Genomic DNA, 23,237 nt, shown 5'->3' with positions numbered 1-23,237 from the left:
TTTACAGAAACTGTAGATGCATAAGTTGGGGTGCAATGGAATGGGAATGGATATTTGTGACAGTGATCTTCACTGTTAACTTGATTTCCAACAACCCTGATGGCAACAAACCTGTGGGTGTTTCCATGGGGGATGTTCTGGATTACATTAATTGAGGTGAGAAGAATAATCCTGATTGTGGGCAACACCATCCCACAGCTGGAGTCTTGCTTTGAATCTAAAGCAGAAAGTCGCTGAGCACCAGTGTTCACACTCTCTGCTTCCTGACTGCAGGCACAAGCTGGCCTGCTGCCAAGTCTTCCCTGCCATAATGGACTGTACCCCAGAGTCACGAGCCAAAGCAAACCCTTCCTTTCGTAAGTTGATTTTATCAGGAGTTTGTCACAGACACAAGAGAAATAATTAATATAATATTCATTTGAAATAAATACATATTAAATAAATAAATATTCATTTTGCAGCCAGTGAGACGGATTGGTGGGTAAAAAGCAGTTGCCATGCAAACCTGGCAGTCAAGTTTGATCCCCAGAACACATGGAGGAAGATTAGTGTCAATTCCCACAACTTGCCCTCTGATCTCTGTATGTGTGACACACACACACACACACACACACACACACACACACACACATTAATTAATTAATTAATTATTCATTTTTATAGCACAAATACATATCTAAGGAGAAAAAGAAAACTCTTCAAATCATCTTCACTGAAGTTCAAGACCAACTGGACTGTTTGAGACCCTATCTCAAAATTTTCAAAAATACATTTTGAAAGTCTTTCTAATCAAGAATTTCAAGAAAAGCTGGACCATAAGACTAAAGTCTTATATCTGAGGAACAAGAACTCTGATTGACCCTGTAAGCTACAATAGGATGATGACAGACTGGTAAAATAAGTATTGAATTGAGGTTGGATGTGCTGAAGCAAATACTTGGTGAATGAAGAAACAGAGAAGGACAATTCTGGGAAATAAAATGGAAACAAGAAAGAGAAAAGATAAAGAAAACATATTTCATATCTTGGAATAACCACATGCACGAATTGTTAATCGGGTTGTACATGGATTAGTTAGTTCTCTCTGGAAACAAGGAACATTGGATGGGAGTCCAAGCATTTTGTAAAGAAAAGGACATATACATTGCAAAAATAACTGGAGACCAGTCTCACCTAAATTTTATTTGATATCAGTTATCTAACGGTTTCTACTTGTTGCAAGGCAGATAGGTATTCACGGAGCCAAACTGAAAATAATTCTTCACAAGATATAACATGTTTTTCAATTGGGGAAAAAGAATGAGGACAACATAGTGTTTTGAGAGCCTTTTTTGCTTTGATTTCTCATAATTTTTAATGGAATATTTAAGTTATCACTGTGGAGGGGCTGGAGAGTTAGCTGGTGGTTAAGAGTATACAGGTGTATGTACCAAACACATACATAATTTAAAATCTTTAGTTAAAATCACTGTAGAATAAAAATTTAATACTCCCATAATATATGTAAGTGTTTTTAAAATAATATTTTTAATCTAATGATAAATTATTTTCCACTCAGGCAATTGGTTGAAAATAAGTCTGTATATAATTTTTAAACTACTATTCCAGTAAAACTTCTTCATTGTTAACCTCTTTTGTATAGTTGTAAGGATGCTAATGTCCTATGAGTGATAAGTCAAAGAAAGTTCTTACTGGTGACCATCCCTGAATACCAATTGTGATTAACCATTCAGTAAGTGGGCCAGTGACAATTCTGCCAGCAACTCCTAGAAATCCTCAATAAGAAGCAAAAGACACTGAAGCCTCACACAGGGATTAGTGAAGATGACGAACTGGAATCAGATGCTCTAAATGATATCATTCACACGAGAAGAAAATGGTTCCTATTTGTACACAGACTGCGGTCAACAACCCTACCACTGTATTTATCAACAAACACATTTTAAGTGTGGATCTCACCAGTTGTAGATCCAGTACACAATTTAGTCATGAGAACTCACAATTTTAACGACAAAATCCATGAGTGTAAAGTGCTCAACAGAAAGAACAAAAATATAATACTTAAGTTTAACACATTAGAGAGAAAAACTACTCACCTTGACGGAGAAATCAACGTCTGCAATCAGTTTGTCCTCTTTCTCCTGACTAACTGGACAGGGTGTAAGACTTGGGCTGAAGGCCATGAGGTCGGTTTTGGGCGGGACCTCTCCAGAACACACTCTCTGTCTCCTCTGCTGCGAGTATGACCAGCTCCCCACCGCGCTGGAGCACACCAGCACGGGCTTCCCTGGCCCGCACACGCCCTCCGTGGGCGTTGCTGAGCACCTGAGTGCAAGGTACAGCAGCAGCGTGAGCACCAACAGGCTGGACACCGCGCAGACGGCGATAATCAGGTACACGTTGACATCCACCAGCGACGCCTCCCTGCCTGCAGAATCCACCAAAGCCCGCGATGGGGCATTTGGCGTGTGTCCACTCTCCACCAGAGACACCAACAGGGTGGCTGTGGCGGTCAGCATCGGCTCGCCGTGGTCCTTCACCAGCACCAACAGGCGCTGTCTTGGCGCATCTGCCTCATCTAGGACACGGGTGGTGCTGATCTCACCGGTATACAGACCCACCCGGAACGGGAGGCGTCCACTGCCCACCGCCGACTGCAGCTCATAAGAGAGCCACGCGTTGTAGCCAGAGTCCGCATCCACCGCGCGAATCTTTGTCACCACATGTCCCGCACCCACTGACCTTGACACCAGTTCGCTCACTGCGCTTCCCGCCTGAGGCCCCAGCAGCGTGGGCACATTGTCATTCTCATCCAGCACAAACACCTGCAGAGTCACATTGCTGCCCAGGGAAGGCACACCAGCATCCCGCGCGCTCACCTGGAACTGCAGCAGCTCCAGCTCCTCATGGTCCAGAGGCTGCAGCGCGAACACCTTGCCGCTCTCCGCGTGCACAGACACATAGCTAGACAGCAAGCGCTCGCCCACCCTCCTCTCCACCAGCGAGTAGGACACCAGCGCGTTCTCCTGCGCGTCTGCGTCCATGGCCGACACCGTGAAGATGTGCGCGCCAGGCGGGTTGTTCTCCTTCACGAACACCGTGTATTCGGGCTGCGCGAACGCGGGCGCGTTGTCGTTGACGTCAGCCACCTCCACGGACACGCTGGCTGTGGCCCACAGCGAGGGCGAGCCCCCGTCCCGGGCTGTCACAACCACCTTATAATCAGCTGTAGTTTCTCTGTCCAAGGCGCTGTCCAACACAAGCGAATAGTAATTCTTGAAGGTGGACACCAACTTGAAGGGGACCTGAGGGGTCAGAGAGCAGGTCACCTGCCCATTGGCTCCAGAGTCACGGTCGGACACACTGATCAGTGCGATAACGGTGCCAGGTGCAGAATTTTCTAACACAGGAATTGATAGTGACTTGATGACCAGTTCAGGCACATTATCATTGACATCCACAATTTCAACTAGGACAGTGCAGTGATCTGTCATTGGGGGGGTTCCCTTGTCTGCTGCCTCTACCTGGATTTCAAAAGACTTAGTTTCCTCAAAATCTATGTTGTCTTTCACAGTGATGTATCCATTCATCTGGTCTAAGTGGAATTTCGACAGGATCTCAGCTGACGTATCCGTGTGGAAAGAATAAACAATGTCCTTATTTACACCTTCATCCAAATCAGAGGCGTTAACATCCACCACTACAGTACCATTCGGTGCATTTTCGGATAATCTGACTTTGTAGAGCGTCCTCTCAAATGCAGGGGCATTGTCGTTCACATCCAGGACAGTGATCTTCACTTGAGTGGTTCCAGTTAGCTCAGGTTTCCCGCCATCAACTGCCATTATCAGTAAATGATGTTCAGGAATGTCCTCTCGATTTAAAAGTTTTTTCAACACGAGTCCCAGAGATTTAATTTCCTCGTCTTTTCTTTTGACGTCCAAAGTAAAATACTCACTGGAGTTAAGACTGTAAGTCAACAACGAATTTGTTCCTATATCTGCATCTGATGCGCCCTCTAGCGAAAACCGAGAACCAAGAGGTCGAGATTCATAGATAAACAGATTCTTTGTGGCCATTGGAAATACGGGCGGGTTGTCGTTAATGTCCCTCACCTCCACCTCCACGTGAAAAACCTGCAGCGGCCGGTCCACGATCACCTCCAGGTGGATGCTACACTCCGCGCTCCGCCCGCACAGCTCCTCCCGGTCGATCCGAGAATTCACAAACAAAATGCCATTCTGCAGATTTACCTCCAGAAGGTCCCCGCGGTCCTTGGACGCCACCCTGAACAGGCGGGGCACCAGCTCCGCCAGCTCCAGCCCCAGATCCTGAGCGATGCGGCCCACGAAGGTGCCGTGTTTGGCCTCCTCGGGGACGGAGTAATGGAGCTGGCCGCTCCCTGCCTGCCAGGCTGCGAGGAGAAGAAGCCAGAACAGCAGACGCTGATCTTCTCTCCAAGAAAACACCATCGCAAGCCCCTTCCAAATGTTTGGTGCTCTCACACAGATCCAATTTTTCTTAAATATTTTCAGCTTCTTAATCTTCACATCTTAAGCACCTTGCCGTTACCATTTTGTCTGAGACTGCGACGAAAAGGATCTTATGAACGTGTAATACCCGCTGCGTTTCTTTTGTGAAGGGAACTTGTGGTGGACAGCGACACCAAGTGGCTAAACGTGTAAGTATTTAACGTGTTTATTTTCTTATATGCCTAATTTGAACTGTCCCAAAATTTGTATTTTAAACTGTGATTTCCTGCAAGTTGTCATCAAAGTGTTTGTTTTTACCAAAACATAACCTTACATTTTCATACAATCTCTCCAACTCATGGCTTCATTACTAATAATGAACTTCTTGTATCATCGGCACATTGTTCTGTTTCTCTTAATGGAGTCTTCCCACTAAATTTTCACAGCAATCTTCTAAGAGGAGTTTTAATATGATTCATTGATTACAAGTACATACAGACTAAACAAATTAAAGGGGCTTTAACTGATGGTGTCTGAATGAAATTCCCATTCAAGATGCCAGACCCAAGTACATTTTTATAGAAAGATAAGTCTTTGCTATTTGTGACAATGAAGGTATAAGGTATAAAAATATATGACAAATGTATGCATATTTATTAAGATGTGTTTTGTATAATTTTGGCATTACAAACTTACTTGGAAATAGGCTCGTTCACATTTATTAATTTAGAACATTTTTTAATCACCCCCAGGTCCTTTATTCAAGCATGGTATCCTTGTTAACCATCTTAACTGGTATTTATATGAAGATGTCAGGTCTTATTCATTCATTTTCTTACTTACTGGGATTGAAGTCAGTATCTCAAGTACCTAAGCAAGAGCTCTGCCACTGAGCTGTATGCCTAGCCCACAGTCAGTCCTTTACAGTGAAGTTCTTTTGTAAATGTGTTTCCTATCTCAGGACAACACTGTGTGGTTTGGATATTTGTTATACTCACATTGCACCAAGTAAGAACATTGTTTTTAAATTTCCACACTGCTTATGCATCACAATTTACATGTATAATGAAAAATGATTATAAAATGAAATGTTATGGCTTAGGGATCTCCTCTCTGGATGAATTTGTGTATCAAGAAACTTTAAAGGGTTTCATGTAGGCAAGTACTGTGATGTACACCCATCATCCTAGGACTTAGGAGGCTGAGGCAGGGAGATCATAAGTTGAAGGTCAGCCTAAAAACAGGACCCAGCCCCAAAACAAACAGGACCCGAGAGATGGCTCAGTGGGTAAAATCACATGCTGTCAAGCCTGCCGACACGATTTCAATCCCTGAGAAGCAATGACTCGTGAAAACTGTCTTCTAACTGGCACACTCACATCATGCATGAACGTACCCTCACACATGTACATCCACACAAAACAAATACATGTTAAAGGGAAGAAGAAAGAAAGGTTGAACACACTGTCAATTTAAAAAATTACTAAGAGAAAAGTAACTTTGGAATATGAGTCACTAGGCAACATGTATAAAGCTAGTTAATGAAATGTTCTTTTTAAATGTATTTTATGTCTGTGAGCGCTCTACTTGCATGTATGCCTGCATGACAGAAGAGGGCATCAGATCTCATTATGGATTGTTGAGAGCCACCATGTGGTTGCTGGGAATTGAACTCAGGACCTCTGGGAGAACAGCCAGTGTTCTTAACTGCTGAGCCATCTTTGCAGCCCCCAGTCCCCAGTAATGAAATACTCTAAAGATCTCTGTGAGTTCACTAATAAACATGAGGTATGAGTCCTCTAATCATTTTAAAGTTGGGCCAGAATATTCATGGAAAGGGAAAATTTAGATATTCATGCAGAAAAAGAAACTGTCCAGACTTTTATTTATAGGCATAATACATTAAAGAGATATCTAGCCCATAATTTAAGTGTTAGAAGTAAAGGTTTTCATACAAGGTTCAGTTCCCTGTGTTTCATTGAATAAAATCCAGTATTTAATTAACTCACATTTTATCATTTATATTTAAAATAAAAAAATTATAAATATTATACTGAATAAATAAATGAATATTTTAAATTATCTTTTCAAGTAAGAATGAGTGAAGGGTTACATTAATGATATTTGTTAACAATAAACAGATAATTTCTAATAGACTCTAACACACTCTAACTGTGACAGTTCATAAAGAATTAGATATTTTGTTTGTTCTTTTCAGTTCTGGTGGTTGAACCTAGGGCCTCTCATCCATTATAGGGCTTTTATTGTTGTTGTTTTGTTTTGACACAGGGCCTCATTGTATAGCACTGGCTGAAACTCACTATGTAGACCAGGCTGGCCTCAAACTCATAGAGATCTACCTGCCTCTGCCTCCTGAGTACTGGGATTAAAAGCATGACCCACCATGCCTGACCTCATCCATTATAGGGCATGTGCTCTCCCATGAGTTATCCCCCTAATCTAAAGTTATTTCTTTTTAAAAATATTTTTTTATTTTATAGGTATGAGTCTTTGTCTGCATGTATGTATGTGCACCATGTGCATGCCTGGTGCCTGAGGGGTCCAAGTGGAGTTACAGATGGTTGTGAGCCACCATGTGGCAGATGGGAACCAAACTCAGATCCTCTGGAAGAGCAGCAAATGATCTTAACTGCTAACCATCTAGGCCTTAAATTATTTCTGAACAGTATGTTTCTAAGAATCAATCATAGACATCATGATGTCTACTAGCACTCTGATGATCATATCTTAGAAGTTAAATTTGAAATACAAATTTTAAAACATTGTGGATTGAAACTTGTGAGATGCTTTTGAAGACCTATGTATGTTTGTATTCAAGGAGTATACTATTGAGAAATGGGATATTACATATGAATTGATAACAGCTAGACTCTGGTACTGATTGTTTGCAAATAAAGGTAAACCTGAAGGAATACTGAGTTTAAAAGATTGAGCCTGTGTGTAGATGAGCATCAGTGAATATGTTCTACTATCACTTAGGCAAGAAAAATGTACATCAGACCAAGAAACCCATAAGAATCTATCAGGGAACAGATTATGATTCTTGGAAATCTGGGAACATTTAATAAAATTTTAAAGCTCATCATTTAGCAATAGTAGAAACACAGTGGCCAGATTTTGAGTAGGGCTGACTCTACCTGACTGTTCAGACATTCTGTACACCAGCCTTAATGGCGGTAAGTAGCTATGTACTCTAAATGGGATAGTCTTTTCCAAAGAAAGACAGTATTCCTCATTTTCAAGCCATTTTTTTCTGTAAAGCCTCAGATGAATTTTTCTCATTTTCAGGAAATAAGTACTTTGCATTTTAAGACTTATGAACTCTGAGAAGATGATAGGTTTGCTGTAGGAGTGGAGTCTCCTTAAAGTTCAAGTACACCCATCAAACTGCCAACTCCAATAAAAGCAGATCCCAGATTGAAATGGATAGTCTAAGCAATTGCTAAGGTAAAGATCACTTAGTGGAAGAATGTATTTAGTTCATCGATATGCACTTGAATCCACTGGAAAATAATTAGTATTATTGAATCCACAGTAAATAGATGCCAGAAAACTGTTTTAGACAGTTAACTCACCCAAACACATTTTCTTTTGGCTGGGAAAAAATACTAAAGCCAAAAAGTCCTTCACAAGTGAAGCATTTACTGGCCAAGCCCAGTGTTTTAAATACTCCCTCAGGAGTTTCCGGTGGAAATGCAGCCATCCAAGCCAGGCCTTACATTCTGGGAAAACTCCAGTTCCCCGAGGAACATGCTCACAAACCAGATAAAAGGGTAAGCTCAGCATGATGGAAAGTGTAACCAGGCATAGAGTGAGAAGTGGTCAGCATCTTCACAGAAGGAAACCTTCATGAATTGATCTCACGATGCCCACACTGGGATGAAAACCATTGAGCACTAGCACAAAGACCAGGTCACAATACTCTCCACTTGTACGAAGAAAAGGAAAAGATCTGGATGCTTGGCTAACTCAATTCGTCTTCAGACAAAGCCTAACTATTCAGTCCTGTTGGCATGGAATCTGCTGTGTACGTCAGGCTAGACTGGAACTCACAGTGATCCACCTGCCTCTGCCTCTCAAATGCTATGATTAAAGGCATTCACCACCACACCTAGCCCAATGGAACCTTTCTTTTTCTTTTTTTATTTCATTATTTTTATTTATTTGTTTGTTTGTTTGTTTGTTTGTTTGAGACAGGGTTTCTAAGTGTAGCCCTAGCTGTCCAGGAACTCACTCTGTAGATAGACCAGGCTGACCTTGAACTCACAGAGATCCACCAGTCTCTGCCTCCCAATTAAAGGCTGGGATTAAAGAAGTGTACCACCACACCCAGCCATATAACATTTAAATGTTAAAACTTGAAAGGTTCTTTCCTTAGTGAACTCTTTTGCCTGAAAACCCAAGAATTTTAAATCTTTATCCCCCAATTTCGGTCATTATCCTAATCAAGGACAAAGAGATTACCCAGCATTCCTAAGGGTTGGCATGTATTGTAATGGCCAGTGATAGATACTTTTAGAGGTCTGGCATTAAAGGTTCAAAAGCAAATCTGGAAAATGTCCCAAGTAAAGATTATATTACTCTGAACAGACTCTGATAAGATAGGTAGAAATCTATATTTAGTGATGTCCTAAATTTTAAAAATCCTTCAAGTTTTCTGATTTTGGCTTTTAAGTTTTTGAAAGGAAAACATTCAGGAGTAATAATGAATCATTAAGCTTTGGTACCAGGGAGATGGTTCAGCAGGCTGTGGATTTGGAAGGTTGGTGACCCACCTTAGATCCCTGCGACCCAAATAAAGATAGGGAGAACCAACTACACAAAAGGTCCCTTGAGGTCCATACACACTGTAGGAATACAACCACACACCAGCGTCATGAACACCAACAATAATAAATAAACAAATATTTAAATATCAGGTTTTTCTGGGTGTTTGGGGCTTTTTTTTCAATTATTCAAGGTCTGATTACTCACACAGAGATTTCGTTACAAACCTAACTATGAAAGTAAGAATATTTAAGAGAATTGTTCTACGGGCAGGAATTTGATACCTAATTCACAAGTATCTCATGACAGCGCAATGATATAAAATAAAGGCATACCTTTAGGTCTAAATAATTAACAGGATTCATAAACAATTACAGAAATAGTGACGTTCTTGGCAAGAAAAAATTTAAAGCCTACCTTTGCTAAGAATTCTGGCTCTAAGGGTGGCTGTCTCTCCTCTGCTGATTCCGGACCTTGGGATAGGCTGGGGCTGAAGGCCATGAGGTCAGTCTTGGGCGGGCCCTCTCCAGAACACACCCTCTGCCGCCTCTGCTGTGAGTATGACCAGCTCCCCACCTCGCTGGAGCACACCAGCACGGGCTTCCCAGGAGCACAGGCTCCATCAGTGGGCGTCGCCGAGCAGCGCAGCGCGGTGTACAGCAGCAGCGTGAGCACCAACAGGCTGGACACCGCGCAGATGGCGATGATCAGGTACACATTGACATCCACTAGTGATGTCTCTCGGCCAATGGCACCTACCAACGCTTTTGATGCTTTTGGAGCTTGGCTATTCTCAACCAGAGAAACTAGCACTGTGGCTGTGGCAGTCAGCGCAGGTTCACCATGGTCCCTCACCAGCACCAGCAGGCGCTGGTGCGGCGCATCTGCTTCATCCAGTGTGCGTGTGATGCTGATCTCGCCCGTGTACAGACCCACGCGGAACAGGCTACGAGAATTGCCTGCGGATGACTGCAGTTCGTAAGAGAGCCAAGCATTGTAACCAGAGTCGGCATCCACTGCACGCACCTTGGTGACCACGTGTCCCGAACCCACTGACCTAGGAATAAACTCACTCACAACCCCTCCCGTTCCCACAGCTCCATGAGGCAGCAGCGCGGGTGCATTATCGTTCTCATCCAGCACAAACACCTGCAGAGTCACATTGCTGCCCAGGGAAGGCACACCAGCATCCCGCGCGCTCACCTGGAACTGCAGCAGCTCCAGCTCCTCATGGTCCAGAGGCTGCAGTGCGAACACCTTGCCGCTCTCCGCGTGCACAGACACATAGTTGGACAGCAAGCGCTCGCCCACCCTCCTCTCCACCAGCGAGTAGGACACCAGCGCGTTTTCCTGCGCGTCAGCGTCCATGGCCGACACCGTGAAGATGTGCGCGCCAGGCGGGTTGTTCTCCTTCACGAACACCGTGTATTCCAGCTGTGCGAACACGGGCGCGTTGTCGTTCACATCAGCCACCTCCACGGACACGCTGGCTGTGGCCCACAGCGAGGGCGAGCCCCCGTCCCGGGCTGTAACCACCACCTTATAGTCAGCTGTAGTCTCACGGTCCAGGGCGCTGTCTAGCACAAGTGAATAGTAATTCTTAAAGGTGGACACCAACTTGAAGGGGACATGAGGGGTCAGGGAGCAGGTCACCTGCCCGTTGACACCTGAGTCTCGATCAGACACGCTGATGAGTGCGATGACGGTGCCCACTGGAGCATTCTCTTGGACAGGTAGTGAGAGAGACGTTATTGAGACTTCTGGTCTATTGTCATTGATATCCACAAGTTTTACTGAAATTTTACAATGTCCTGACATTGATGGGGTTCCCTTGTCAGACGCAATGACCTGAATTTCATAGGATGTCCTTTCTTCATAATCTAATTCCCCTTTAGTTCTGATTTCTCCTGAGGTGGAGTCTATTTGGAACTTTGTCCGTGTGGTAGAGGATACATCACTACTGAGTGAATACACAATCTCACTGTTTGATCCTTCATCTGCATCAGAAGCATTTAATTTAACCACCAAGGTTCCGTTTGCAGTGTTCTCGAACAACTGTACTTTGTAAACGGGTTGGGGGAAAGTAGGTTCGTTGTCATTCACATCCAACACCTTAATGAGTATTTGAACAGTACCCGAGAGTTCAGGCTTGCCTCCATCGGTAGCTACCAGTAACAATTTCATCTCAGCATTTTCCTCTCTGTCCAGAGATTTCCGCAGCACAAGAAACAGCGATTGGCTTAGATCGTCATTTGTTTGTACATCTAGAAAGAAAAACTCACTGGGGCTGAGCTTGTAGGACAGAAGAGCGTTTACTCCTATATCTGCATCCGATGCTCCCTCTAAAGGAAATCGCGAGTCAAGCGGCCTCAATTCGTGAAATTGGATAGTTTTTTCTGTCGTTGGAAATAGAGGCGGGTTGTCGTTAATGTCCCTCACCTCCACCTCCACGTGAAAAACCTGCAGCGGCCGGTCCACGATCACCTCCAGGTGGATGCTACACTCCGCTCTCCGCCCGCACAGCTCCTCCCGGTCGATCCGAGAATTCACAAACAAAATGCCATTCTGCAGATTTACCTCCAGAAGGTTCCCGCGGTCCTTGGACGCCACCCTGAACAGGCGGGGCACCAGCTCCGCCAGCTCCAGCCCCAGGTCCTGAGCGATGCGGCCCACGAAGGTGCCGTGTTTGGCCTCCTCGGGGACGGAGTAATGGAGCTGGCCGCTCCCTGCCTCCCAGGCTGCGAGGAAAGGAAGCAAGAGCAGCAGACACTGCCTGACCTCTGGGCCCCCTCTCAAAGAAGGCATCACTTCTAGTGCTCCGTGAGTTGGTCAAATTAAATGATCATGTTTAAAAACAAATAGTCTAACACCTGCTCAAATCCTGCTGCTTCTCCTGCCGTTTTATCTGGAGTAACAAAGAAGCTCTGGGTATTTTGCCTTCCTAGAGAATATTCTCTGGTGGACAGCGACACCCTGTGGCTAAGCAGGTTCGAACTTTACCGTATTAACTGTAAATGAGAAGTTTACCGTATTAACTTCAAGGGTAAACTTTAGTAGTGCTAAGTATATTCACATTGTTTCAAAACTCCTCTTCCTCTTGGAAAGCTGAAAATGCATACACATTAGACAGCAATTCCAGTTTCCCCATCCTTGACCATGGTAACCACCATTCATTCTACTTCTGGTTTCTGTAAGTTTTACTACCGTGTAAGTGAAATCATACAGGATTTGTTAGGATTTGTTGCTCTGGGGTTGGTTTCTTTGTTTTGCATTGTTTTGAATCTGGCTTCTTCAACTTATCATAATGTTCTGAACACTCATCAGTGCTGTAACATATTACAGGATTTCTTTTCTTCTTAGTGGTGACTGATTCCGTTGCGTATACACACCGCATCTTGTGCGTCCATTCAACTATCCATCGGCATTTGGGTTCTCTGGCTCTTGGTTCTTGTAAATAGTGCTGATACCAGTGCAGATGTACAAACATTTCTTGGAGACCCTGTTTTCAATTCTTTTGTATTTTTTTTTACCGCTTCTTCGAAACAAGCACACCGTAATCAAAGGGTACTTTTGTTCATTGAAAATATGTTTGAATACACTCCTGTTATTTATAATTTTGAGTTTTGAATTGTTTGCAGGTTACATTAACTTCTCCTATGAGAAGTAGATTTTATTTTAGGATTATTCTCTTTTCTATTATATTCGAATTTTCATGCAGGAAGAATGAGCATATTTCTTTTCAGTATTAGTTACATGAGAGTATCCTTTATTAATTCTTAGCTGGCCCCTTCATGTGCAAACATATTAAACTTAAAGATGGTGTAGGGATTATTTGAAATGAATGAGGGAATGTGTCAGTTAGCAAAGTGCATATCAAGTTACACACTTGTTGCTTTATGTATGTTAAAAATTGCTTTTATCTTTCTTAGAGAAAAACAAAGTTAACTGCAAAATTTACAATTATTGTTAAAAACAGCAATGGGAAATAGATTTTCCTGGAGTTAGAATCATTAATATCTTTTCCCTAGCCAGGTGTGTTGGTGAATGCTTCTAATCCCAGCACTTGGAGGCAGATGCAGGTGGATCTTTGAGTTTGAGACCAGCCTGTTCTACAAAGAGAGTTCCAGGACAGCCAAGACTAAACAGAGAAATCCTACCTTGAAAACAAATTTTTAATAATAATTATTAATAATAATTTTTCCTTGAGTCCAATGTCTTAAAGTTATTTCACTTATTCACTTTTGCGGTAAAATGAATGCAACTGGAAATAACTACAGAAAAAATATATTCAGAAAGAAAAATATCCCATATGCTCTTTCAGTCACAGTTCCTAGATTTTACATAGATATATGAAAATGGCAATGAATACACACATATGTATAATATACATAGCATATAATATACATATATATATGATGAAAGTAGAAGAAATCTGTCTAGAGGAACAAAGGGGACTAGTGAGGAAGAATGGCGAGAAAGAGAGAAAGGGAGTATGGAGGATATGCTCAATGTGCAGTATATACTTGTATAAAATGTCCTTACACAAAACAGCACTAGGTACAATGAATATACACAATGAAAGTTTGGGTGGGGAAATGAAATGAATAAGAGGTGAAATAATGCATTTCATTAAAGTGTGAAAGAAGGAAAAAAACTATCAAAATATTCTGAGTGGATCAGGAACATCAGCTATCGATGGAAATTCTATTCATGTTAAATATTAAATCACACTACTCCATGTTTACATTTTTCCTTCATTCTATTATAGCATCCCATAAACGACAGTGCTTTTAAACTTTGTAATCCTAAACCCATGCATTTTTATAATAGTGACTAATATTTGAGATTCACCCCAAGTTAACAGAATTAGCTATTCCACAAAACTTTTAAGCTTTATAAGAATCATTATAACACAGAAAGAATATCCCCCCAATCTTATATGTACAACGCAATCATCTTAAACTTTGTGATCACAATGTAGTTGTATGAAGCCATATCCAAACACATTAAGGTCAAGTTTGGTTGGTTTGGGGTTTCTTATTGTTATTAAAAGGTTTTCTGTCCCCTGATAATAAGTTTCTCCACTGATGCAGTAAGCCAGATCGAGCTGAATTGAAAAAGTACACCAACAAGCTTATTTGAGCAAAGCAACTTCCAGGCAGTTTCTCCAGTCCCAGAGATCGAGGCCAGAGAAGCTGCACCCACAAACAAAAGCAGGGAGTTCCCCTAGCTCCACATCCTCTCCAGCATAAGGTGTCTTCAGTGTTTTTGATCTTAGCCATTCTGACAGGCGTAAGGTGGTATCTCAGAGTTGTTTTGATTTGCATTTCCCTGATGATTAGGGATGATGAGCAATTCCTTAAATGTCTTTCGGCCATTTGAGTTTCCTCTGTTGAGAATTCTCTGTTTAGTTCTATAGCCCATTTCTTAATTGGACACTGCTGGTGGGAATGCAAGCTTGTACAACCACTTTGGAAATCAATATGGCGCTTTCTTAGAAAATTGGGAATCAATCTCCCCCAAGATCCAGCTATACCACTTTTGGGCATATACCCAAGAAATGCTCAACCACACCATAAGAGCACTTGTTCAGCTATGTTCATATCAGCATTGTTTGTAATAGCCAGAACATGGAAACAACCCAGATGCCCTTCAACTGAAGAATGGATAAACAAAATGTGGTACATATACACAATGGAATACTACTCAGCAGAAAAAAACAATGGCATCATGAGGTTTGCAGACAAATGGATGGATCTAGAAAAAATCATCCTGAGTGAGGTAACCCAGACTCAGAAAGACAAACATGGTATGTACTCACTCATAGCAGGATACTAGACATGAAACAAGGATGAATTGTCTGCTACTCACATCACCAGGGAGGCTACCCGGAAAACAGGACCCCAAGAAAGACACAGGGATCGCCCAATGACAGAGAAATGGAATGAGATCTACATGAACAGCCTGGACATGAGTGGGGGTAATGAAAGGCGAGGGTCGAGGGAAAGAGAGCTTGGGGGAGCGGGAGATCCCAGCTGGATCAACAACAGAGAGGGAGAACAAGGAATAGGAGACCATGGTAAATGAAGACCACATGAGAACAGGAAGAAGCAAAGTGCTAGAGAGGCCCACAGAAATCCACAAAGATACCCACACAACAGACTGCTGGCAATGGTCGAGAGACAGTCCGAACTGACCTACTCTGGTGATGGGATGGCCAAACACCCTAATTGTTGTGCTAGAAACCTCATCCAACTACTGAGGGATCTGGATGCAGAGATCCATGACTAGGCCCTGGGTGGATCTCTGGGAGTCCAATCAACGAGAATGAGGAGGGTTTATATGAGCGAGAATTGTTGAGACCAAGGTTGGATAAAGCACAGGGACAAATAGCCAAATGAATGGAAACACATGAACTATGAACCAATGGCTGAGGGGTCCCCACTGGATCAGGCCCTCCGAATGGGTGAGACAGTTGATTGGCTTGATCTGTTTGGGAGGCATCCAGGCAGTGGGACCAGATCTTGTGCTCATTGCATGAGTTGGCTGTTTGAAACCTGGGGCCTATGCAGGATTGTTTGGCTTGGCCTGGGAGGAGGGGACTAGACCTACCTGGACTGAGTCTACCAGGTTGACCTCAGTCTGTGGGGAAGGCTTTGCCCTGGAGGAGATGGGAATGGGGGGGGGGCGTTGGGGGGAAGGTGAGGGGGACGGGAGGGAGGAGAACAAGGGAATCCGTGACCGATATGTAGAACTGAATTGTATTGCAAAATAAATTAAAATAAATTTAAAAAAAAAAAAAGCAGGGAGACTTTATAGGTTGTCGGCGAGGTGTGGTGACGTGTCTGCCACAAGCTGGGTTTTTGCCCAAGTATGGTCAAAAGTTGAGAGCTTCAGGAGGGGACTTGAGTGGCTGGCAACTTCAGGGGAGGAGCTGCAGTAGCCCCCAAGAATGCGGAACTGGGCTTTTTGATGCCTTCCCTTTGTTCAGAGACTCTCTGAGCAGGCAGGGTTTGGAAAGAGAGACAGGAATGGAGTTTTCCAGATCCTGCAGAGGTGATCTGGAGGTTCCAACCAAACAATTATTATTGGTTTTTGTTTCTTCATTTGGTTGTTAAGGCAGTGTCACTTGTAGCTCAGGCTAGCCTCAAACTTGTTCTATAACAGAAGATGGCCTTTAAATTTGGATTCTCTTGCCCTCACTACCCAAGGACAAGTACGTGCCACAAGGCTGGGCTCTTCCAGACAAATTTAAATGGCTATTGGTATTAAAAGGCTGTTGGGTTCTATTCATAATTTTATGATTAATATTTCCGTGAAGTACCCTGAGATAACTACATTTTCAATCTATACTAATTCCTTTATTTAATTTTATTTTACATGTATAGGCATTTTGCCTATATGTATATTTGTGCACCACATGCATGCCTGGTAGCCACAATCCAGAAGATGGCATCAGAGGCTCTGGAACTAGAGTTACAAATTATTTTGAACCACCATGTAGGTGCTGGGACTCAAACCTGGGTCTTCTGGAAGAGCAGCAAACTCTTAACCACTGAGCCACCTTCCAGCCCACAATCTATATAAACTTATTAATAGAATTAATTATGTCACTGTAGCCTAAAATGTCAACCAATTCAAGTTTTTCTGACCTAAATAAAAGATAATATTGTTTATCTTCTATTTATAATTTTTCAGTTTAGCCCCTCCCCCAAAAAAATCTCCTTATCTCTCCCAATTTTTAACTTTTTTTTGAGACAGAGTTTTTCTGTATAGCCCTGGCTGTCTTGGAACTTGCTCTGGAGACCAGGGTGGCCTCCAACTCAGAGATCCTCTGCCTCCCGAGTGCTGGGATTAAAGGTGTGCACCACATCTGGCTGGTTTTTTTTTTTTGCTTGTTTGTCTATTTTGTTTTGTTGTTTTTGGAGGCAGCATTTCTTTATGTAGCCCTGACTATCCTGGAATTTTAGACCAGGCTGGCTTCAATTTATAGATCCACCTACCTCAGCCTCTTGAGTGCTGAGAATAAAGGCATGTACCAACACCCCTTGACTGTTCTATCCTTTTAATTGCCCTTTTAAGGTAATTTTCCTTGGACTTGCTTTAGTTTCACTCTTTAGCTGCTGTCATGAGAATCACAGTTTTCTAAGAATGACTTGCATAAAGAAGGAATGGTCCCCTTTGTAGTTTTGTTTCTAGATTTGTTAAACACAGTCAGCATTGCATTCCTTTTGTTTGTTTTTGTTTTTTTGTTTTTTCGAGACAGGGTTTCTCTGTGCAGCTTTGCGCCTTTCCTGGAACTCACTGTGTAGCCCAGGTTGGCCTTGAACTCACAGAGATCCACCTGCCTCTGCCTCCTGAGTGCTGGGATTTAAGGTGTGCGCCACCACTGCCCGCCCCCCCCCCCCTTTTTTTAAGTCACATCCAGGATGATAGTTTCTTTCATGAATGTGATGGTTTGACAAAATTGAAAGGGTACATTACACCAAATCCAACACATTTTATAACTCAATTGTTACTGTAAACACAGTAAAAATAAAACGTCCTCTTGAAGCCAGGGGCCTTGGCTGTACTGTCGGTGTTGCTACGTGCTTAGGGTTCTATTGCAGCACTTTTCAAATGCTAGGCTGTCAACATGTGCTTGTTGAGTGAATGATGATAAATACTGAATGTCTTTCTAAAGACAATGTTCATGTATCTAGTGAATATAGCTACATAATAATGTAAGTCAGGAAGGAAATTTTATTTATGATTTCTGAATCTATTCTTTCAAATTGTATAATCCTGCAAGGTTTATCTCACATATAGAGAAAATTGGAAGGTTTTTTTAGCATTATTATTCCAAAATTATTTTTTTGGTTATTCTTGCTCAAAGACTGGGTATAATAATATTAATATTTGGAAAGTTGCAGAAACACGCTTTGGCCTATGTCTTACAATGCTCTAAACCTATCACCCCAGTCTCAGGAAGCTTAACTATCAGCTCATTTAGATTTTTTGTGGAATATTTTACAAGTTTTTTTTGAAATTTTTATGTTATTTATATATACATTATTTCCCTCTGCCCCTTCCTCCTTCCAAACCCTACAATGTACGCTCCCTTGTTCTTTTTCAAATTTTTGGCTTCTTTTTCTTTAATTACTTATACACACATGCACAAGTGTGTGTGTGTGTGTGTGTGTGTGTGTGTGTGTGTGTGTGTGTGTGTATACCAAAATACATCCTTCTCAGTCTGTACATATGTTTTTAGTGTTGAGCATTTGGTATTACATAACCAGCTGGTGTGTTCTTCCCTGGGGAAGACCATATCTCCTGCTCTCAGCATTCCTTGGTTGTCTGTAGTTCTTTCTCTAGGGTTGAGACCTCCTGAGGTTTCTTCCTTTCAAGTTAGCATGTCTATTGGTGTTGTCCTTTGACAAGGGAAATTTTAAGGGACTTTTCTGCGTGGTTATTTGAATGTTTGGCCAATGAGGTGCATTCACTTAATACTTGTGTGACTTCAGAATTGAATGTAAGAAAGAAAACATTGTATTAGATGCTGTGGAGATGGCTCAGTGGGTAAAGTGTTTGCTGTGCAAGCACGAGGACCTGAGTTCAGATCCTGAGCATCCACATGCCCAGCCAGTCTAGCCAAAACAATGAGCAACTTGACTCAAAAAAAAATAAGGTAGAGTAATTGAGAAAGATACCTAACATTAACTACTGACTTCCACATCTGCATGCACAGGTGAGCATAACCACACATTCACATATACCCCCCCACACACACACACAGATTTAGCAAGCTCTTGAATAAATGGTTAAATGATTCAGAGAGACCTAAATCGAAAGTGTATCCATTGGTTGTTAAAACTGCTATAAAACATATTGCCTAATATGTTACTCATTATTGATCAACATAATGGTTATGAATCAAACTTTGAAGAGATCATTATTCCTCTTCTGAACAACTGGTGTAAAGAATTTTCTTTTCTTTTTTTTTTGTATTTCTACATTTATTTCTAGAAAGACAAGCATTAGGGATTTGTATATAGTGCAATTTTGTTTGGAAAATTTACTCCATCTTTCTCTATCTTGAATTTCAAATAGTATTTAAATTTTAATATCTTCAAAATTCTTCCATTGAAAACAACTTTAAATATTTAATCAAATGCAATGGACTGTAATAGAACAAACAAATTTTTTGGAAAAAAATGGTAATTATCATAAACTTAGTTTTTCTTGGCTTCAACAATTTCATCTGTAAACGGTAAAAGATTTCACCTAATAAAATATCAGCAGGATTAAAAGAAAAGAAAATAAAGAGCTTGGGGACATTGGCAAGTAAATGTGAAATGCTCACTAAGTATCTCTTGACTGACTCGTTTAGGACACAAGTTCATGTAATAATTAGTCTTTTAAACCAGGGATTAGCACCAGAAACTTGTTGGATATTTTAATATGGAAATTAAATTCCCATCAACAAATATATTTTAAATCTCAGTGATTAAAATTATCTTTTATTACCCAACTTGGAAATTTAGGAATGTAGAGAGAAAGCAGAATAACTTTGTCTACCATTATTTGTGCAGAGAGGGACACTTCACAAGAATTGAGAGACCATGTTAAAGGTGACCAGCACTGTGCTTCCCTAGTGCTTATGAGGCCCTCAGCTCCAACCCTAACACCACCACTGCCCAAACTTAACACTAATAGTACTGAAATGCTTTTAAAGCATTCTACCATATAAATAAAAGAATACAAGAATTTGCATGTATATTGCTTGTTTCCTAGCGCCATTCATTACGCAACTGCAAATACTAGAGTATTTGCAAAGGTATGGTTTGTTAAATGTCATTGAACACCCTGAATACATTTTAAATGCCATTTAAATAATACTTTAAGAATGAAGTTAAGTCTAAAAAGAGGTTGAAACCACAGCTCAAATTTGGACTTACATTACCAGAAGGATCCGAATTTACTTCTGGCTGTTCACTTCTTTCCGATATGTTCAAACCTGGAGACAGGCCGGGGCTGAAGGCCATGAGGTCAGTCTTGGGCGGACCCTCTCCAGAGCACACCCTCTGCCGCCTCTGCTGCGAGTATGACCAACTTCCCACTGCACTGGAGCACACCAGAACGGGCTTCCCGGAAGCACAGGCTCCATTGGCCGGCGTCGCTGAGCAGCGAAGTGCGGTGTACAGCAGCAGTGTGAGCACCAACAGGCTGGACACGGCGCAGATGGCGATGATCAGGTACACGTTGACATCCACCAGCGATGCCTGAGAGCCCACTGCACCGGTTAATGTGGGCAAGGAGGCTTTCTGAATCTGCCCACTTTCCACCAGAGATACCAACACGGTAGCGGTGGCGATCAGCACCGGCTCGCCATGGTCCTTCACCAGCACCAACAGACGCTGTCGTGGAGAGTCAGTCTCTTCTAGGGTGCGTGTCGTACTGATCTCTCCCGTGTACAGACCCACGCGGAACGGGCTGCGTGAGCCACCCGTCGAAGGTTGCAGTTCATAAGACAGCCACGCGTTGTAGCCAGAGTCTGCGTCTACTGCGCGTACCTTTGTCACCACATGTCCCGCACCCACTGACCTGGACACCAGTTCGCTCACTGCGCTTCCCGCCTGAGGTCCCAGCAGCGCGGGCGCATTGTCGTTCTCATCCAGCACAAACACCTGCAGAGTCACATTGCTGCCCAGGGAAGGCACACCAGCATCCCGCGCGCTCACCTGGAACTGCAGCAGCTCCAGCTCCTCATGGTCCAGAGGCTGCAGCGCGAACACCTTGCCACTCTCCGCGTGCACAGACACATAGCTGGACAGCAAGCGCTCGCCCACCCTCCTCTCCACCAGCGAGTAGGACACCAGCGCGTTCTCCTGTGCGTCTGCATCCATGGCCGACACCGTGAAGATGTGTGCGCCAGGCGGGTTGTTCTCCTTCACGAACACCGTGTATTCGAGCTGCGCGAACGTGGGCGCGTTGTCGTTCACATCAGCCACCTCCACGGACACGCTGGCTGTGGCCCACAGCGAAGGCGAGCCCCCGTCCCGGGCTGTAACCACCACCTTATAGTCAGCGGTGGTTTCTCGGTCCAGGGCGCTGTCCAGCACAAGCGAATAGTAATTCTTGAAGGTGGACACCAACTTGAAGGGGACCTGAGGAGTCAGGGAGCAGGTCACCTGCCCGTTGACACCTGAGTCGAGATCGGACACCTTGATGAGAGCGATGACAGTGCTAAGTGGAGCGTCCTCTTTGATGGGTAAAGATAAGGAAGTGATCTCCAGCTCCGGAATGTTATCATTTATGTCCAGTACTTTCACCAAAACCTTGCAGTGATTTGAGATCGGGGGAGTCCCTTTATCAAATGCTTTTACTTGGATTTCATAGGATTTTGTTTTTTCGTAATCCAGGTCACCAATCACTCTAATTTCTCCCGAAACAGAATCTACTTTGAATTTTTCTTGAATGTCAGGAGAAACGTCATTGCCAAAGGAAAACACAACTTCACCGTTTACACCTTCATCAGCGTCAGAGGCATTTAACGTGGTCACTAATGTTCCGTTCGCTGTAGATTCTACTAACTGGGCTCTGTAGACCGCCTGGTCAAACAGTGGGGCGTTATCATTGACGTCGAGCACAGTAATCTGCAGCCGAACTGTCCCCTCCAGCTCTGGCTTGCCCCCGTCAGTGGCTGTCAATAATAACTGAAGTTCTGGTGTTTCTTCTCTATCCAGAGATTTTCTCAACTCAAGCGAAAGGGATTTACTGAGTTCGTCAGTCGTCTCTACCTTCAAAGAAAAGTAATCAGTGGGGCTCAGCGTGTAAGTTAGCAGAGAATTGGCACCAATGTCTGCATCCGCAGCGCCCTCTAGTGGAAACTGCGAATTTAGAGGCCTATTTTCAGGAATAAATATCCTTTGTGCTGAGCCTTTGAAAACCGGTGGGTTATCATTAATATCTTTAACCTTCACATCCACGTGGAAAACCTGCAGCGGCCGGTCCACGATCACCTCCAGATGGATGCTACACTCCGCGCTCCGCCCGCACAGCTCCTCCCGGTCGATCCGAGAATTCACAAACAAAATGCCATTCTGCAGATTTACCTCCAGAAGGTCCCCGCGGTCCTTGGACGCCACCCTGAACAGGCGGGGCACCAGCTCCGCCAGCTCCAGCCCCAGGTCCTGAGCGATGCGGCCCACGAAGGTGCCGTGTTTGGCCTCCTCGGGGACGGAGTAGTGGAGCTGGCCGCTCCCTGTCTGCCAGTCAGTGAGGAGCAGAAGCGAGAGCAACAGCAGGCGCCGGGCTCTCAGGCCTCGGAGCCTGGAAAACAGCATCGCAAAAGCACTGCACCTTTTGTACTGCTGTCACTCCAAGATCATACTTTGTAACTCCATGTTTTCGGTCATTTGTCTCCTCACCATTTTTGTCTTTCTTCGGCTGATGACGAAATGAAGCTTCCTCCCTTCGGTTTTATAAGTACCTCATTTCCAGCTTCAAGACTTTATGGTATACAGCGACACCATGTGGCTAATGTAGATTTTACATCCATTCGTTGGTCTTTCGAATTAGTTTCTGTATTTATTTGCAATGTACTCAATACAATCGTTTATAAATTTTGTAATTTGAAGATCCAAGACAGTTTGAATATCATTTGCGAGTATGTAATTTAATGTTTTCATTGCACTGTAATTGCAAAGGTATTTCAATTTTGTTTGAGAAAAGTAAAGATATGCTTAAATAGTCTCTCTTTGTATCATTGTATTTTACATGATTTAGTGGGTGGGGCATGGTAGTGCATTCCTTTAATTCCAGTTCTCCGCACGAAAGCAGATGCAGGTGGATCTCTGGGGTCTACATAGTAAGTTCCAGGCCAGCCAGAGCTACATAGTGAAATCCTGTCTAAAAAAGAAAAAATCAAAAGAAGAAAGACTTATTGGCTCACATATTTTAATTACTAGATATTTATAGTTGTATCTGAAGTTTTAA

The 23,237-nt window shown here is 43.0% G+C and overlaps 1 protein-coding gene across 3 annotated transcripts in view; it reads right to left on the bottom strand.

Moving 5' to 3' along the window:
• LOC128112710 (protocadherin alpha-C2) overlaps window positions 1-23,030 on the bottom strand; it is a 246,646-nt gene extending 223,616 nt beyond the window's left edge. Inside the window, exon 1 of one of the 3 annotated variants that reach the window (XM_052741957.1) lies at window positions 20,198-23,030. In XM_052741957.1, the coding sequence (XP_052597917.1) occupies window positions 20,198-22,585 (2,388 nt within the window). In that variant the 5' untranslated portion in view covers window positions 22,586-23,030. Of the gene's footprint in view, window positions 1-2,096; window positions 4,603-9,677; window positions 13,394-20,197 lie in introns of those variants that run through there. The other 2 variants (XM_052741958.1, XM_052741961.1) reach the window with 2 other exon arrangements.
• Window positions 23,031-23,237: the final 207 nt, after the last annotated feature.

This window comes from Peromyscus californicus, unplaced genomic scaffold (genome assembly GCF_007827085.1).
Source record: "Peromyscus californicus insignis strain IS unplaced genomic scaffold, ASM782708v3 Scaffold_17__1_contigs__length_78620276, whole genome shotgun sequence".
In the NCBI taxonomy this organism is placed as follows: Eukaryota; Metazoa; Chordata; class Mammalia; order Rodentia; family Cricetidae; genus Peromyscus; species Peromyscus californicus.
Note: the sequence above shows the minus strand (reverse complement) of the source record. Positions and strands in the feature narration are given on the sequence as shown.